The sequence below is a fragment of the Desmodus rotundus genome, chromosome 11 (genome assembly GCF_022682495.2).
Source record: "Desmodus rotundus isolate HL8 chromosome 11, HLdesRot8A.1, whole genome shotgun sequence".
In the NCBI taxonomy this organism is placed as follows: Eukaryota; Metazoa; Chordata; class Mammalia; order Chiroptera; family Phyllostomidae; genus Desmodus; species Desmodus rotundus.
In genome coordinates this window covers 63,504,953-63,524,542 of record NC_071397.1, presented here as the reverse complement: position 1 = coordinate 63,524,542, position 19,590 = coordinate 63,504,953, and the positions used below count along the sequence as shown (strand labels likewise).

Below are 19,590 nucleotides of genomic sequence, written 5' to 3'. Positions count from 1 at the left end.
CATTTGTTTATTATTTATTTTGTTTCCCTTGGCTGAGGAGACATATCAGAAAAAATATTGCTAAGGAAAATATCAGAGAGTTTACGGCCTATATTTTCTTCTTCGAGTTTTATGGTTTTCAGTTTTATATTTAGGTCTTTAATCTGTTTGGAGCTTATTCTTGTATATGGTGTAAAAAGGTAGCCTAATTTCTTTTTTCTTTTTTCTTTTTCTTTTTTTTTTTTTTGCATGTATCTATCCAATTTTCCCAACACCAATTTTTGAGTAGACTATCTTCACCCCATTGTATGTGGTTGCCTCCTTTGTTGTATATTAATTGACTATACAGGCTCTCTTCTGTTCCGTTGATCTGTGTGTCTCTTTTTATGTTGTTTTGGTTACTATAGCCTTTTAGTTTAGTTTGATATGAGGTAGTGTGATGCCTCCAACTTTGTTCTTCTTTCTCAAGACTCCTGTGGTTATTTGAGGTCTTTTGTGGTTCCATATAAATTTTTGGACTGTTTGTTTTAGTTCTATAAAAAGTGCCATTCGTATTTTGATAGGGATTTGATAGGGATTGAATCTATAGATTGCTTTGATTCCAGTAGGGACATTTTAATGATGTTAATTCTTCCTGTCCGTGAGCATGATACATGCTTCCATTTATTTGTGTCTTTTCCATTTCTTTCCTCAGTGTCTTACAATTTTCCAGGTACAGGTCATTTGCAAATGGTTAAATTTATTCCTATGTATTTTATTAATGCAATTATAAATGGAATTTTCTTAGTTTCCCTTTCTGGTAGTTAATTATTTGTATATAAAGATATAACCAATTGAACATTTATTTTGTATCCTTACTCTCCTGAATTTATTAGTTCTACTAGTTTCTTGGTGGAATCTTTAGGATTCTGTATATGTGGTATCATGTCATCAGCAAATAATGACAGTTTTACTTCTTCCTTTCTGATCTGGATACCTTTTATTTCTTCTTGCCTGATAGCTTTGGCTAGAACTTCCAGTACTATATTGAATAGGAGTAATGAAAGCAGCTATCCTGTTTTGTTTCAGGTCTTAGGGAAAATACTTTTAGTTTTTCCCTGTTGAGTATGATTTCAGCTGTCTGTGGGTTTGTCATATATGTGGCCTTTACTATGTTGCGATATGTTTCCCCTATTCCCACTTTGCTGAGAGTTTTTATCATAAATAAAAACTCAATAGCATTCTAGTTTTGTCAAATGCTTTTTCTGGCATCTATTGATGTGATCATATGATTTCTATCCTTCATTTTGTTTATGTGGTGTATCGCGTTAATTAATTTGTGAATAGTGTACCAGCATTGCATTCCAGGAATAAGTCTCATTTGATCATGGTGTATAATTTTTTTAATGTGTTTGTGAATTTGGTTTGCTAATATCTTGTTAAGAATTTTTGTATATATGTTCATTAGTGATATTGGCCTATAATTTTTTCTCTTAGCAGCGGCTTCATCTGGTTTTGGAATCAGGATAATGGCCTTGTTAAATGAGCTTGGGAGTCTTCTCTCCTTTTGAAGTTTTTAGAATAATTTAAGGATAGGTGTTAATTCTTTCAGTGTTTGGTGAATTTCACCTGTGAAGCCTTTCCTTGTTTGTTGGAAGTTTTTTTACTGCTACTTCAATTTCATTGCTTGATTTAGGAACATTTTTAATCTTTCTGTATATCAAGTCATTTCATCTTTGGGTATGCTATATTTCTCACTATATTTGGTCATCTGTCATGTTTTTCAATAAAGCTTTGAAATTTTTTTGTAAAATTATTTTATATCTCTTGTTAGATATATTCCAGGTGTCTTATAATTATTTCAATTGTAAGTTTTATCTTTCAAAAATTACATCTTCTAAATGCTGCTATTTGGAGCTTCACTGACCTTTGTATGTCAGTCTAATATCCAGCAACTTTTAATAGTGCTACTAGTTTATATGTCTTTTCCATTGACTTTTCTGTGTGTGGAGTCATCATCTGCAAATAACGATTTTATCACTTGTTTTCCCATCCTCATACTTTCCAAAACATATTTTAATGCACTGGTTAAGAACTCTAGGATAATGTTAAGTAGGAACAATAATAGTCTTTTTCCTGGCTTTACCTGGAATGCTTCTGTGTCTCATTATTAAGTATGAAATTTACTGCAGGATATCGGCAGATAAACTTTAATCAAGTTATTATCTCCTCTCTTTCTTGTTGACTAAAAAATATTTTTTATTTTAAACATGAATGGATATTAAATTTTACCAAATGTTCTGAATTCATATCAGTTTTTTCTTTTACTCTGTTAATGTAGCATTTAAAATAATCTTTATTTTTAGTGTTAAACCAATCTTACACTCCTGAAATCCTTCTTTGTCACAATGTGGTATTTTTTTTAGGCATTATTATATTTACTTTGCTAATACTTTATTTATTTTAACTTTTTTAATAATCAAGAAAGATCCACTAAAGAGTTGCTCCACTAAATGAGTTGTAGGGTATTTTTATTAGATTGATATAATCTATTTTTTTGATATTTGATAGATCTCATCCATGAAACCTGCCAGATCTAGTGTATTTTTTTATGGATAGATTTTGTGTTGGGGGTGGCAGGTAAAGGGAATGGATTTTTAAACTACTAATTCAATTTTTATAATTACTATAAGTCTCTTCAAGTTTTCTATTTCTATTTGAATCAGGGTTTATAGCATATTTTTCCTACAAAGTTATCCATTTAATCTGATTTTTCCATGTATTTGGTAGAGTTATTCATAGTATTTAACATCCCTTTGACCTTTTGGCACTTTTCCTTTTATTTCTAACATTTACTTATACCTTCTGTTTTATTTTGGTTATTCTTGACAGTCTTGTCTATTATATCCTTAGTTTCAGAGAACCAACTTTTGTTTTTATGATCCTCTCAATTGTCCTGTTTTGGCATGAGCTATTTTCGGGTTTTTGTTTGTTCTTTTATTTTTGTGAAACACTCTCTATTAGCCCAGCTATGTCTAGAATGTGTTAAAAATATTTCACCCTGAAGCTTTTAACGACCTTTTAAAACTGTTGAAAGCACTTAGTTAACTCCCTTATAACTGCCTGACAGTTTCTGCTATGTAACCGTTATTGCCTCTACTACCATGTGCTTTTATTCTCTATCTCTTCTTTGACTAGATTGTAATTAATTTTATCTTTATTTATAAAATTAATCTTAATTAATTTAATCTTTATTTATAAAATTAATCTTAATTAATTTACTTAATTTAATCTTATTTAATTTACTTTCTGTAAAAATGGTATATTAAAGACATATTTCTAGATCTTGAAGTGAAACTTCCTGAAAAATGTATACTAATGTGAAATGAATTTACTTGTAATTTTTAAGCCATAGAGAATAAAGTTTATTATTCAAATAAGATACTTTGTCTTTTCCCTTTGAATATTTTAATGTGCAATGATTTTTATCAGAGCAATATAACTATATGTACAAACTAGGTAGGATTGAAAAGGGTAAAGAGATTTTAAGTATTTAGTAGATTGAAGGGTTAATTATTCCATGTGACTGATTAGATATTCTTGTGGCTTTTATTAAGTTTTTTTACATTTTTATTTAACATAGATCAGTAACACTTCAAATTTTTAAATGGGTTTGCATTCCTAATTTACATAAAACCTAAATAGTAAGTTTAAGCCATTGCTTTAATGTTTATATATTTTGTCATCTTAAGGTCACACTAGACACAAAGTAGAAGAAGCTCTCATTAATGAAGAAGCAATTTTGAACCTCATGGAAAATAGCCAGACTTTTCAGCCTTTGACCCAAAGACTGAGTGAGTCACCAGTTTTCTGTAAGTAACAGTCTACCATAAGCTTTCGGTATTTTATATCAATGAAAGCGCATATGTGAAGGGTTTTTTTCACTTTATTGTTATTGTTTACACTATTACAGGTGTTCTGTTCCCCTGCTCTTTGCCCACCTCACTTCAGGGTTATTTTTTTCTTTGATTTGAAGAGGTTAATGTTTTCCTTACTCTACTTATTATAAAAATGAAATTTTTTATTAAATGGAGTAGTTTTGTTTTTGTTTTCTATGCAGCTTTTTCTAAATAATTGTGAAAGAAAATAATAACCTTTTTTTAACTTCACTTTTGTTAGAGGAAAACAATATTGCTTTAGGGGGAAAATGGCTTATTTTGAATTAAATTTCTACAAAGTTAAGTATATTATTAAATTAGCATAATTGATTCTTTTTTGGTGAGTATCAGAAATTTCCCTGGACAGTTTTTTTAAGCGATTAATTTTTGGCTTGTGTAGAACATAATGACAGTTACTTCTGAGTGTCTTTGCATCTCCTTAAACATCATTTGCTAAATGAGCTAAATAAAACTTAAGTAAGGGATAGGGTGTTCATGTGTATTGTTTTTAATGCACTTCCTTAGCATTAATTTATATATTTATTACATATTTTAAATTGATTTTCAGTATTTCTGACCATATTGGTTTAGTACTCCTCAAGCTTAACTATTCAGTAAGAGCTTGGGCAGCTTGTTAAAATGCTAATTCCTAGGTTTTACCTCAGAAATTCTGATTAATATACATCTGAAAGTGTACAAAATAATACTGAATATAAGTATTACTGAATAATACAAAATAATACTAAATATAAGTAATATTGAATAATACTGAATATACAGTAATTGAGAAATTTAGTAAATATGGGATAGGGTCTGGGACTCTTCTTTCTAATAAGGACACAGAGTCGTTCCAATGCAGATGGTCCAAGGATCTTGGATTTCGTTGTTGTTTTATAATTGATCTGATTGTTGAATTATTTAGAACACTTAAGTTATTTGTTGGTGATACTACACTTCTTTTATAGTGGACAGTAGTCCTGATGAGGCTCTAGTACATCTTCTTGCTGGTTTGGAAAATGATGGATATCAGGGGGCAAGAAATGGGATGCCATCGCCATGTCTTTCCTTTGGAAACACTAAAAACCCCCAAAATAGTGATGATGAAGAAAATGAACCACAGATTGAAAAAGAAGAAATGGAGCTTAGTTTGGTTATGTCTCAGAGATGGGACAGCAATATTGAGGAACATTGTGCCAAAAAGAGGTAACTTTTTTTGTTATTTCAGTTACTTTAATGTATCATGCAGTGGTGGTAAAAGATGTCACCAAGGTGTACACCACATCTCTACTACTTACCTTATAATGGGAGCTTGTACCTTTTGACCACCTTCCTCCAGTTCTCCCTTCCATAAACCTAACTTTTAGAAATCATCTATTCATAATTTACATATGAAGTATTAGTATGTGTTGGTAATAAGTGGGGTCTCCTCATACCAGAACTTGAAAAAAAGAATGCCCTCTGAGAGTTAAACTGTTTTAAGTTAGAATAATTAGAACAATAATTATAGAGTCAACTTGACAAGGAATGGCTTCTAGGTTTGATTAGACTGAGGGAATTAAATATTTAAAATAAATAAATCTCAGAGCAGACAGTGATATCATTCATTTCTTACGGTAAATGCATAAGATGGCACTGTGGTTTTCTAAATCAGTCTCTTGTGAACTTCATTAGTTTGAGTCTGCCTGAGCTATATGCTCTGTAAGTAGAAAAAATTAGGCCTCTCAGCCTGAAACACTGGGTATACCTCTTCTTTAAACTTATGTAGGGAAACTAAAACATCTAAAGTCTGTGTTTGAAATTTTCATCCCCAAAACTGTTATTGAAAGATGAAAGAGGTTAATCCACATATTATTTGACATATGTATATATGTGTGTGTTTGTGTGTATTCTCTAGTTTCTCAACACTGCCTAATATAAAAAATAAAAGAATAAAATTTCTGGTCCCTTCTTATCTGGGCACAAATCAGAACCTTCTCTTTCATATTTTCACAGTACGCCCTCTTCCCTTTGCTGTCACAGTGATAAATCCCTCAAAAAGACTCAGTTCCTTGACCTTTGAAGACCTAATTTTACCGAGTCCAGGCAGATTCAGCATTTGCTTTCTTGACCTGTTTGACCCTCAACAGTGTCATAAGATGCCTTTTGCTGTTATTACCTCATCATTGTATCTATTCTATGAATTTTATCGGTTTTTAATATATAAATCTTTTCATGAAATATCCTGTTGTAAAAAGCCTCAATCACATTCACCCTTTTTGGAGCATAGGCCATCCTAAATGATAATAGTGCTATAAAATGTCTTTGTTTTTGTTTCTCTGTTGCTTATTCCTGTAATGACACCGCTTTCCCCACTAAGTTCTGCAAGTTTAAAACTTCTATGTTTGATTTACCCTCCTTTACACCCATGTCTGTTTTATGTTAAGCCCTGTCAATCAACTCTTGTTTCCATGGCCTCTGTTCTATCCTTCCATCCCCCTCCTTCCCAAGGTAATATTCTCGTTTAGGCCTTTATCACTATTTATTTATGTGGAATACTATGATTCAAACTTTTTAACTAGTCTCTTTGCTTCCAGTTCTGTTGTCTGATAATGGGGTGATAATTATGATAATTAAATAAACATTTTGTGGGCATTTAGAATGGTAAGCGAATATCAAGACCTTCCATGAATTCAAGTCATGCTTTATTGTCTTTAAAGTATGGTTACTTAGGGGAATGTAATAATTGTATTGAGTCTTAATTTCAGGCACACATTTAACAAAGTCTTACATAACATTCTTGTGGATAAGGAGAATACATGGCAGGACCAATTAAGTGGGTTCACAGAGAATTTACATGATTATGCATTCACTCAAAACCACTTAAATGCTTGCTGTAAGCCAGGTTTCATGCTACATTGCATTGAGATTGTCATAAATATTAGAGATTCATAATGCATTAGATGACAGAATAAAGATTCAAAAATATCTTAAAACCAAATAGGTGATGCCTAATAACATGTAGAATCATATGTTTAGAGTCAATCACTTATCTTCACAATATAGATTAGATAGAACTTTAATTCATTCTGGGCTTAACAATTTCTGTGGGAAAGCCATGGATTTTACTATACTAAGAGTCTATAGTGTTTTATGATTACCAAAATAGTGAATTTAATTATTGACTACCAACTGTACCCATCATTCTAACAGATTTGGGATTTTATTAATAAACTGATTACAGTATTTGATGTATTTAAGTCTTGCTGTAATAAATTGGATTACTTTTTTCATATTTTAGCAAAGTTTTTTGACTATTTGATAGTTCTTTTAAGTATATTTTATTGATTATGCTATTACAGTTGTCTCATTTTTTCCACTTTATTCCCCTCTGTGCTACATCCCCCTTCCACCAGTATTCTCCCTCCCCCCACATTGGGTCATACATACAAGTTCTTTGGCTTCTCCATTTCCTATACTATTCTTAACTTCCCCTGTCTATTTTGAACCTACCATTTATGCTTCTTATTCCCTGTACCTTTTCCCCCATTCTCCCCAACCCCCTTCCCACTGATAATTCTCCATGTGATCTCTATTTCTGTAATTCTGTTACTCTTTTAGTTGTTTGCTTAGTTTGTTTTTGTTTTTGTTTTTTTTAGGTCCAGTTGTTCATAGTTGTGAGTTTATTATCACTCTACTGTTCATACTTTTTGATCTTCTTCTTTTTTGTAGATAAGTCCCTTTAACATTTCATATAATAAGGGCTTGGTGGAGATGAACTCCTTTAACTTGACTTATCTGGGAAGTACTTTTATCTGCCCTTCCATTCTAAATGATAGCTTTGCTGGAGAGAGTAATCTTGGATGTAGGTCCTTGCCTTTCAGGACTTTGAATACTTCTTTGCAGCCCCTTCTTGCCTGTAAGGTTTCTTTTGAGGAATCAGCTGACAGTCTTATGGGAACTCCTTTGTAGATAACTGTCTCCTTTTCTCTTGCTGCTTTTAAGATTCTCTCCTTCTCTTCAATCTTGGGTAATGTAATTATGATGTGTTTTGGTGTGTCTAACTTTTTTAGGACTCTCCGAGATCAAATTAGGCAAATTATTTGAGTCCAACATGCTTTCTTCTAACGGTCATACTCAACTAGTGAATCTTAATATTTTCTAGATCACTGTGCCGAAATACCCACAGAAGCTCAACTGAAGATGAAGACTCATCTTCAGAAGAAGAAATGGAATGGAGTAGTAACAGTTTGCTTCTAGCCAACCTTTCTATACCTCAGTTAGATGGAACTGCAGATGAAAATAGTGGTAAGTAAAGAAGTCCCCTGTGAACATTTCTTTAGGGGCTAAAAATATATTTCGTTTTAAAACTATAGTTAAACTTACTGGGTACTTGGCTGAGTAAGGCTATAACAATGTCGTTATGTTACGTTATTCTCTAGAATTTTTTCTTTTGAGAGAATGTAGATAAATTATTCTTTCTCATTTTTAAGAGGATAACATTTGTTAATCACTGATTTGAAGCTTCATAAACTTTAATCAGTTTATCATGTTATATAAGTAGCATAAGAAACTGTAAGAAATATGCTCAGCTTATTTGAAGTAATAATGGAAGGAAGTATATTATTTTACGAAAATTTTTCAAGGTGACATTTTTTCCTTATTTCTCCAAAGGCACTGAATATTAATATAATCTATTTATGATCAAAAGGATATGTGGCTAAAGTAATGACTAATACTTAAATGTAACTATTGATTACCTAGCTTGAGTTATTATCCTTATGGTAAGAGTAAACTTTTTGTTGAACTAACCATATTAAACACACAAGCTTAATTTCATATTTCTTTTGATAGTATCATGATATGGGAAAATATTTTAAAACTTAAGAATTGAAGTGAAATAAATTCTTTTCCCTTCATTTCAGACAATCCATTGGACAATGAAAATTCTAGAACCCACTCTTCTGCAATTGCAACAAGCAAGCTATCAGTAAAACCTTCCCTCTTTCACAAAGATGCTGCTACATTAGAACCCCCATCTTCTGCTAAAATTACCTTTCAGTGTAAACACACAAGTGCCCTTTCTTCCCACGTTTTGAACAAGGAAGATTTAATTGAAGATCTTTCACAGCCAAACAATACAGAAAAAGGTGTAGATCATTCAGTTGCTTCTTTCACAAATGAAAGCATTTACTCTCTGAAATACCCTGGATCTTTAAGCAGTACTGTCCATTCAGAAAACTCTCATAAAGAAAAGAAAGATATCCTCCCAGTATCTTCCTGTGAAAGTAGTGTTTTTGATTATGAAGAAGATATTCCATCTGTTACAAGACAGGTACCAAGTAGAAAGTATACAAACATTAGAAAAATCGATAAGGATGCTCCTTTTATACATATGAACCGTCATACTAGCGAAAGTACACTGGGCAAAAATTCTTTCAACTTTTGTGACTTAAGTGATTCAAAAAATAAATTATCTGAAGGAAATGAAAAAGGAAACAGCACAGCTCTGAACAATTTATTCCCTTCATCATTAACTGAAAATTGTGAATTGCTGTCATGCTCAGGGGAGAATAGAACTATGGTACATTCTCTTGATAGTATTGCTGATGAAAGTGGACTAAATAAACTTAAAATTAGATATGAAGAATTTCAAGAACATAAAACAGAAAAGCCAAACCTCAGCCAGCAAGCAGCACATTATATGTTTTTTCCCAGTGTTGTTCTTTCTAATTGTCTGAGTAGACCACAGAAGCTCTCTCCTGTCACATATAAACTACAACCCAGTAATAAACAATCCCGGTTAAAAATTAATAAAAAGAAACTTGTAGGTCACCAAGAGACTTCTACCAAAACTAGTGACACTGGATGCACAAAAGATAATTATATACAAAATAATCCTTGTAATTCTGAGAGAAATAACATATTGGCCAGTGATTTAACTAAGGTCTCCCGCGGAGCTGTTGAAAATAAAACACCTACAGACAGTTTTCTAGATTGTCACTTTGGAGATGGAACCTTAGAAACTGAGCAATCCTTTGGATTGTATGGAAATAAATACACACTTAGAGCAAAACGCAAGGTAAATTATGAAACTGAAGATAGTGAGTCAAGTTTTGTAACACACAACTCAAAAAGTAGCCTACCTCATCCCATAGAAATTGGTGAAAATTTAGATGGAACTCTCAAATCACGAAAACGAAGAAAAATGTCTAAAAAGCTGCCCCCTGTCATCATAAAGTATATTATTATTAATAGATTTAGAGGGAGAAAAAATATGCTTGTGAAGCTAGGAAAAATAGACTCTAAAGAAAAACAAGTAATATTGACAGAGGAAAAAATGGAAATGTATAAAAAGCTTGCACCTTTGAAGGATTTTTGGCCAAAAGTTCCTGACTCCCCTGCAACCAAATATCCCATTTATCCACTAACACCAAAGAAAAGTCACCGAAGAAAAACTAAACATAAATCTGCTAAGAAAAAAACTGGTAAGCAACAAAGGACAAATAGTGAAAATATTAAAAGAACTTTGTCTTTCCGGAAAAAACGTTCACATGCTATTCTTTCTCCTCCCTCACCATCTTACAATGCTGAAACCGAAGACTGTGACTTGAATTATAGTGATGTTATGTCTAAACTAGGTTTTCTTTCTGAGAGAAGCACAAGTCCCATAAATTCTTCTCCACCTCGCTGCTGGTCTCCCACAGACCCAAGAGCTGAAGAACTTATGGCTGCTGCAGATAAAGAAGCAATGCTTTTTAAGGGTTATAATGCATATAATATCAAGACTGTTAATTCCCACATAGAAAAAAATAGTCGAGCAAGAACGCAAGTGAAGAAATCAAAAACAAAGCTTGTTAATCCTCCTGTAGTTCCTAAGAAACGGAACAAACGAAATCAGACGAATAAAGTAGTAGATGATGGGAAAAAGAAACTGAGAGCAAAACAGAAACAAAAAACAAATGAGAAAAGTACGTCAAGAAAGCACATAACACTTAAAGATGAAAAACTAAAATCTCAGTCTAATGCCGAAGTTAAGTTTGTGCTGAAACATCAGAATGTGTCTGAGACCTCACATAGTTCTGGAGATTCTCAACTACTTTTTCAACAGAAAGATGTGTCAGTAATGGGTTCTGCTATAGATCACTCCCTTTCTGCTCCCCAGACCGCTGGAATTCATGCACAACAGAATTTATCTGGCTGCTTTCCTTCTTTCTTAGAAAGCAAGAAACCAGTAGATTTGCAAACATTCCCCAGTTCTCGAGATGATTTGCATCCATCAGTTGTTTGTAATTCTTTGGGACCTGGTATCTCAAAAATTAATGTTCAAAGGTCTCTTAATCAAAGTGCTATGTTTACTCTAAAGGAATCAACCTTGATTCAAAAAAATATATTTGACCTTTCGAACCATTTGTCTCAGGTTGCACAGAATACACAGATATCTTCGGGTATAATGTCTCCAAAGATGGAAGAGAATGCAAATACACAAAGGAACTATTTGTCATCTATCGGAATGTTAAATGAATATCGTAATACCTTAGAATCGAAGCCAGACCAGGCATATGCCCCTAATTTTTTGCATTGCAAAGACAGTCAGCAGCAGCTTGTATGCATGGCAGAACAGTCAAAGCACAGTGAAACTTGCTCTCCAGGAAATGCAGCCTCAGAGGAAAGCCAGATGCCTAATAATTGCTTTGTGACCTCCCTGAGAAGTCCAATCAAACAAATAGCATGGGAACAGAAACAAAGAGGCTTTATATTAGGTATGTCAAATTTTAAACCTGAAAGGGTAAAACAAAGGTCATTGTCAGAAGCAGTTTCACAAACCAAAGCACTTTCTCAGTGTAAAAATCAAAATGTATCAACACCTTCAACATTTGGTGAAGGACAGTCCGGATTGGCAGTTCTGAAAGAATTGTTACAGAAAAGACAGCAGAAAGCACAAAATGCAAATATTTTGCAAGACCCATTATCTAACGAACATCAGCCAAACAAAAATATTTCTGTTCCCCTTGAGCATAACAAAACAATTAAGCGAACACGATCAGTAACATCTCCAAGAAAACCTCGAACTCCCAGAAATACAAAACCTAAAGAAAAAATCCCCAAACTTCTTAAAGTAGACTCCCTAAATTTACAGAACTCTGGCCAGTTGGATAACTCCCTGTCAGATGATAGTCCCATCTTTTTTTCAGATCCAGGTTTTGAAAGTTGTTATTCACTTGAGGATAGCTTATCTCCTGAACATAATTATAATTTTGATATTAATGCAATTGGTCAGACTGGATTTTGTAGCTTTTATTCTGGGAGTCAATTTGTCCCCGCTGATCAGAATTTGCCTCAGAAGTTCCTAAGTGATGCAGTTCAGGATCTTTTCCCAGGACAGACTATAGAAAAAACTGAGTTTTTAAGTCATGATAACCAGAAGTGTGATGAAGACAAACATCATGCCTCAGACTCAACCTCATGGATTAGATCTAGTACTCTAAGTCCTGAACTATTTGAGAAATCACCCATAGAAAGCAACGAGAACCATCGCCACAACCAGTGGAAAAACAGCTTCCATTCTCTGACAACTCGGTCTAACTCAATAATGGATTCTTTCTGTGTCCAGCAGGCAGAGGACTGTCTAAATGAAAAGTCCAGATTGAATAGGAGTTCAGTAAGCAAAGAAGTGTTTTTTAGCCTCTCACAGCCTGGCAATTCAGACTGGATTCAAGGTCATGCCAGAAAAGAAATGGGACAGTCTCTTGACTCAGTCAATACCTCTTTCACTACAATACTATCCTCCCCTGATGGTGAACTTGTGGATGCAGCCTCTGAGGATTTAGAATTGTATGTTTCAAGAAATAATGATATATTGACACCAACTCCTGACAGTTCACCAAGGTCTACCAGCTCTCCCTCACAGTCTAAAAATGGCAGTTTCACCCCTCGAACTGCTCACATTCTGAAACCACTTATGTCCCCACCAAGTAGAGAAGAAATTATGGCAACCTTGTTGGATCATGACCTTTCAGAAACTATTTACCAGGAACCATTTTGCAGTAATCCTTCTGATGTACCAGAAAAGCCCAGGTAATCAGAATTATGTTTTCCCTTTGGGTCTCTCTGAATAATTACAATGTATGTAACATTTGGTACCTGACTGTTAGTTTTCTGACTTGTACTGTACTTGTAAGTAGCATATCATTGTGAAAGCTATTCATAATTATGGTCTTATTAAGAAAATTTACAGAACAGCTGAATGCTTGCACCTACACAAATTTCTTTAAATTGATGAGAATTGGTTTTGGTTCTACTGTGTCTCCATTAAGGATTACACATGCAACGGCTCTCTATTGACATGATTCCACGTTAAGAAGGATGTCATGATACTTGAAAAGTATTATAACTATCATTTTTTTAATGTTACTTCTAAAATGGCAGACTCATAATTTTTAAAAAGAACTTGATTTTTTAAGTGAAAATAAGCATAAATATATTTTAAGTACTCTTACGATATATATCTCCAAATGAAAATTAAGTTGTTTCTAACTTAATACACACCACTTCCTTGTTGCCAGCATCTTCAGTCATATTGTTACTGTTGTTAGTTTGTATAGTTATTAAGGGTGCAAGGTGGAATTAACTTCCCGTTATCTCTTTTAAGAATCTTTTCAGGGAAGTAATAAACAGATACACACACAGCTAATAGCAAAATGAGCAGGAATCACAATACTTGTTTATTTATAAACTAATAGTTAAGAAGGTATTCTGTATCACCTGTGTCACCAAGATAGAGTACATCTAAATAAGAGCTAAGTTAGGGGACATGACTTCCTTCAGGTATAAGTGATAATTTTCTGCCCTGCCCACTGTGTCCTTGATCCCATTTACCTAATCAGTTTCAGAGAGAGAGGCAGTTCATTTCAGCCACCCAGTTTAGAAGCAGAGGAAGTCTGCTAGAACTGCTGAGGCAGACCCTGCTTAGTCTAAATGATGGAAAGAGATGTAAAGAGCCAATTAAGACGAGAGACCACACTGCATGTATGCACTTGACCTTTAGTAGCACCATACTCCTGACCCTAGGAAAAAAGGGCACAACAAATACCAGGCTTTTACCTAGCAGATTAGCAGTAATTCCTGCAATAGCCCTTTAAGAAAGAGTGAGAAAAAGTGGTCATAGCCCTGGCTAGGTGGTTGAAAAGGTTGCAGGTTCAGTTCCTGGCCAGAGTACGTAAAGAAAGAAACCAGTTGATGTTTCTTACATCGTTTCTCTGTCTCATTCTCTCTCACCGCCCGCCCCCCACCCTCTAAAATCAGTAAATATATCCTTGGGTGAGGATTTTTTTAAAAGTGATCATAACTCTAGGGTAAAAATTTCCTCCTCTAAGGTCTTGAAAAGAAGGACAGAAACACCCCCCTCCACACACACACACACACACAGTTTTTTGATTTGTTTTGCCTAATGCCCCCAAGTGGTCTTTTATCATAAATGAACTCTCTCTATTTCACTGCCAGAATATGCAAATGTCTGTTCCTTAGACATTTGTTTCCCTCATTTAGGGGGCTTCGACTTTATTAGTAGTCATGATATACTACAGGGTCCGGCAGAAGTAACACCTGCTTGAGTGTGGTTGTAATATGGGTGTAATAATGTATACTTTTACTTAGAACATTTCACCTAAAATGTCATATGGTAGGCTTGAGTGTTAGATTGTTATGTTACAGAATTACATGCTTGTTATTTTGTAATAAAAGATTTTGTAATAAAAAATGGGCATTATTAATGCCAGACCCTGTATTTTTTAATTGAAGTATTTTTTTCTGCCTCAGCCTTACATATTTCTTTTCTTTTTTTCTTTTTTTTTAGAAAATGTTTAGGGTGTGTATATATATATTTTTAATATATTTATTGATTATGCTATTACAGTTGTCCCATTTCCCGCCCCCCTCACTCCACTCCATCCTGCCCACCCCCTTCCTCCCACATTCCCCCCCTATAGTTCATGTCCATGGGTCATACTTATAAGTTCTTTGGCTTCTACATTTCCTACACTATTCTTACCCTCCCCCTGTCTATTTTCCACCTATCATCTATGCTACTTATTCTCTGTACCTTTCCCCCCCTCTCCCCCTCCCACTCCCCTATTGACAACCCTCCATGTGATCTCCATCTCTATGGTTCTGTTCCTGTTCTAGTTGTTTGCCTAGTTTGCTCTTGTTTTTGTTTTAGGTGTGGTCATTAATAACTGTGAGTTTGCTGTCATTTTTACTGTTCCTATTTTTGATCTTCCTTTTCTTAGGTAACTCCCTTTAACATTTCATATAATAAGGGCTTGGTGGAGATGAACTCCTTTAACTTGACCTTATCTGAGAAGCACTTTATCTTCCCTTCCATTCTAAATGATAGCTTTGCTGGATACAGTAATCTTGGATGTAGGTCCTTGCCTTTCATGACTTGGAATACTTCTTGCCAGCCCCTTCTTGCCTGTAAGGGCTCTTTGGAGAAATCAGTTGACAGTCTTATGGGAACCCCTTTGTAGGTAACTGTGTCCTTTTCTCTTGCTGCTTCTAAGATTCTCTCCTGTTTAATCTTAGGTAATGTAATTATGATGTGCCTTGGTGTGTTCCTCCTTGGGTCCAGCTTCTTTGGGACTCTCTCAGCTTCCTGGACTTCCTGGAAGTCTATTTCCTTTGCCAGACTGGGGAAGTTCTCCTTGATTATTTGTTCAAATAAGTTTTCAATTTTTTGTTCTTCCTCTTCTCCTTCTGGCACCCCTATAATTCAGATGTTGGAACGTTTCAAGATGTCCTGGAGGTTCCTAAGCCTCTCCTCATTTTTCCGAATTCTTGTTTCTTCATTCTTTTCTGGTTGGATGTTTCTTTCTTCCTTCTGGTCCACACCGTTGATTTGAGTCCCAGTTTCCTTTGCATCACTATTGGTTCCCTGTACATTTTCCTTTGTTTCTCTTAGCATAGGCTTCATTTTTTCATCTAGTTTTCGAACAAATTTAACCAATTCTGTGAGCGTCTTGATGACCAGTGCTTTGAACTGTGCATCCGATAGGTTGGCTATCTCTTCCTCGCTTAGTTGTATTTTTTCTGGAGCTTTGAAGTGTTCTGTCATTTGGGCCTTTTTTTTTTTTTTTTGTCTTGGTGCATCTGTTACTTTAAGGGGCAGAGCCTTAGGTGTTCACCAGGGCGGGACAACGCTGGTCACTGCGCTGTGGCGCTGTACATGGGGGAGGGGCAGAGAGGGAGCAATAGCGCCCGCTCCACTCTCCACCGGGTTTCAATCTTTCACTCCGTTACCCACAATCAAACTGGGCCCTTCTGGTGCTGGTTCCCGAGTGGATGGGCTTGTGCACGCCCTAGGCCCCTGTGGGTCTCTCCAACGACCTCTCCTATGAGGCTGGGAGTCTCTCCTGCTGCTGCCCCAACCCCCACAGGCGCATTCAATCAGAGGTCTGAGGCTTCATTTCCCCAAGCTGGAGCCCTGGGTTGAGCAGTCTGCTTTGCTCCCCGCCGTTTGTCCTGTTTATCTGTGTGCGAATGTGGGGCTGCGGGGTGCTACCTGCTGCTCTGCCTGCCCCGGTCTCCGCCACTCTGAGTCCTGCCCTCTCGGTTTATCTGTGCAAATGTGGGGCCACAGGGTCTGCTAGTGGTCAGACTACCTGCCCCGTTTTTCCCACACTCCTCCAGTCTCAGTCCCACCACGGCCATGCAAGTCCTCTCCGCCCCTCCTACCGGTCTGGATGTATGTTTCTTTTTTATCTACTTGGTGTCGGACTTCCTTGCCCTTCGATTCTCTGTCAGTTCTGGTTGTGCGAGGAGGCTCAGTGTGTCTACCTACGCCGCCATCTTGGTTCCACCCAGCCTTACACATTTCTTAAATCTTAGTTAACTTATCATATACTAGTCATTAATTCTGTATAGTTGTTGTCTAACTTTGACATTTATTCTGCAGCTGAAATAGAAGGATGATAGTCATTATTTTTGAAAAGCTATTTTTATATAAATACATTATTATAGAAAATTTATGAAGTACAGAAAGACAAAATCACACCATTTCCCTACCTATGACAATTACTAATAATATTTTAATAGTTTTCTTAGACTTTTAAAAATGTATATAGTTTTTATTTTGTTTTCTCTTATGAAATGTGATCTTACTGTAGTCACAGTATTGTGTCCAGATTTATTTACTTAACATATTTATAGAAATTTTCTAAATTTATGACCTTCTTTAAATATTTTAATGGTTGTATAATATTTTCATGTATATTATTATACAGAAACGTTGTTCTCTGTTTTGCCACTATAGATAATTATGTGATTAGTATCTTCTTCATAAAGCGTTTCTTGTAGTTTGGAGTTTTTTCTTTTAGCCCTAAAAGTAGTTTTACTGCAAAATTTAAGGCTCTTGGTATATATTTTGACATGAGTTGCAGCAATTACCATGCTACAGACAATATTCAAGAAAGCTGAATTTACCACACCTCATTTTTATTTTTATTTCATTATGATTTCTGTATGAAAATATTAAGTTGGATATGGTCACATTCCATAGATACTCAGTTCCTTCAATAGCAATAATTCTGCTTTTAATTTTTTCACTTAGCTAGGAGGTGGGTACAGGGGAGATGCTAGATCCTGGTTACATAAGTAGGATAGCATTGTGAAAGCTGTTCATAATCGTGGACTTACTAAGAAAATTCACAGACTAGATGAATGGTTGCACCTAGAGGTAACTAGTAAGGGCCAAAATCTTCCCACATAAAGGGGAAAAGGAACTATAGTACCACTGAGGCTCCTTCTTCAATGCCAAATCAGAAAAAATGAATCTAGTTCATTGAGTTTTGTCTGGAGAATGACCAGACATTTGTGAAACCATGCCCAAAGAGAAGTAATTGGAAAAAAACTAAGAAGTATCTTCATATCAGTGAAAGACTTCCCAAAAAGAAGAAAACAAAGACTTCTCTTATGCTGCTGTAGAAGGCAGGAATAGTACCAATGGATTTGTTAGAGAAAGGGAGAGGTTTAGCTTAATATTTACAACTGTTGGAAACTAAACTGGGCTACCTTTTAATTAGTGATTCCCCACATACACATACATTTAAGCTATGCATTCTGTGGGCTCTGCCAACTTCTAAGTTTTTCTGTTAAAAAACTTAGTGTTACACTTAGTGTAACACTTCTAAGTGTTAAACCCTGCCATGTAAAGAGGAGAAAGAATTATTTACCTCAATTATAAGTGATTTTTTTTTTAAGTTTGAGGGAATCGTTGTGGGGGGGCAAGTGGGCAGGCACAAAGATTTGTTTGAACCAACTGGCTTTGCTAAACTGTAGATACTAGAGAATGTAGAGAGAGGCTATAGATAAAATCCAGGGATATAGTATCTGATGACAAATTCTTCTACAGCTCTTATTTATATATGATGACAATGGAAAATTATTTAGAATAAGTAAGAGGAAAGGCATCTGATGACTTTGTCCCATCTCCGTGAAGAAAAAAAAAGCTTTTGTGGGCACTTAAAACAAACAAAAGGCTTTTTTTTTTCCTGGTATTAATAATGATTTTCCCAAGAAAATTAATTTAGTAGTCATATACCTGTAAGGAAAAGCATATTGGAATTAAAGATGAGTATACCTGCATAAAGTATGTGTATGTAGGGAGGTGTGGAAAGAGATGGGCATTTTTAAGACTCTAAAAGGGACTTTAAAAATTTCTAGGGTAGAAAGCTAAATATTTTAGTAAGTGCTCTTTGAGACAAAACAGTTGTTCTAAAATATGTTGTTTTATAGGGAGATCGGCGGACGGCTTCTCATGGTAGAAACTCGACTTCCAAATGATCTAGCTGAATTTGAGGGAGACTTTTCCTTGGAAGGACTTCGTTTGTGGAAAACAGCATTCTCGGCAATGACTCAAAACCCAAGACCGGGCTCACCCCTTCGCAGTGGCCAAGTATTTGTCAATAAAGGGTCAAGTAATAGCCATAAAATGGTCGAAGATAAAAAAATTGTGATTATGCCTTGTAAATGTGCCCCAAGTCGACAACTGGTTCAAGTATGGCTTCAAGCCAAAGAAGAATACGAACGTTCCAAGAAACTGTCTAAAATTGAGCCAGCTGGAGTTGTAAAATCTGCTGAGAACTTCAGCTCTTCAGTTAACCCAGATGACAAACCTACAGTGCCTCCAAAAATGGATACAACTCCCCATATACACCCTACGACAGCACATACCAAGGAAGATGTTCATAATTTTCAGATTGCTTTACAAGCTCCAACCACAGGATGCAGTCAAACTGCAAGTGAAAGTCAGATGCTGCCACCAGTTGTTTCTGCAAATGATCCTGAGAAAGATGAAGAGGATGACTATTACGCTAGTTACAGCTCCCCAGATTCTCCAGTAATTCCACCTTGGCAACAAGCCCCATCCCCAGATTCCAAAATATTGAATGGAGATGACAGACCCTTATCACCAGAAGAGGAAATATGTTCTCTGACTGTTGAAAACTTCTTAAAACCAATAAAAGATGGTATACAGAAAAGCCCCTGCTATGAGCCTCGGGAGCCTCTAGTGATATCTCCCATTAATGTTAGGGCAAAAACTGGGATATGTGAGCCACTTTGCCTTCATAGTACACCAATCATACAAAGAAAACTTCTGGAAAGATTTCCTGAAGCAGCTGGCCTTAGCCCTTTATCAACAGGTAGGTTTATAAATAACAGA

The 19,590-nt window shown here is 35.3% G+C and overlaps 1 protein-coding gene across 5 annotated transcripts in view; it reads left to right on the top strand.

Moving 5' to 3' along the window:
- Window positions 1–19,590, top strand: part of REV3L (REV3 like, DNA directed polymerase zeta catalytic subunit) — a 167,136-nt gene that overhangs the window by 87,858 nt on the left and 59,688 nt on the right. For all 5 annotated transcript variants that reach the window (XM_071219649.1, XM_045188684.3, XM_024551816.3 and 2 more), the window contains 5 exons: window positions 3,711–3,830; window positions 4,862–5,099; window positions 8,038–8,180; window positions 8,798–12,950; window positions 18,663–19,570. In XM_071219649.1, the coding sequence (XP_071075750.1) occupies window positions 3,711–3,830; window positions 4,862–5,099; window positions 8,038–8,180; window positions 8,798–12,950; window positions 18,663–19,570 (5,562 nt within the window). The remainder of the gene's footprint in view (window positions 1–3,710; window positions 3,831–4,861; window positions 5,100–8,037; window positions 8,181–8,797; window positions 12,951–18,662; window positions 19,571–19,590) is intronic.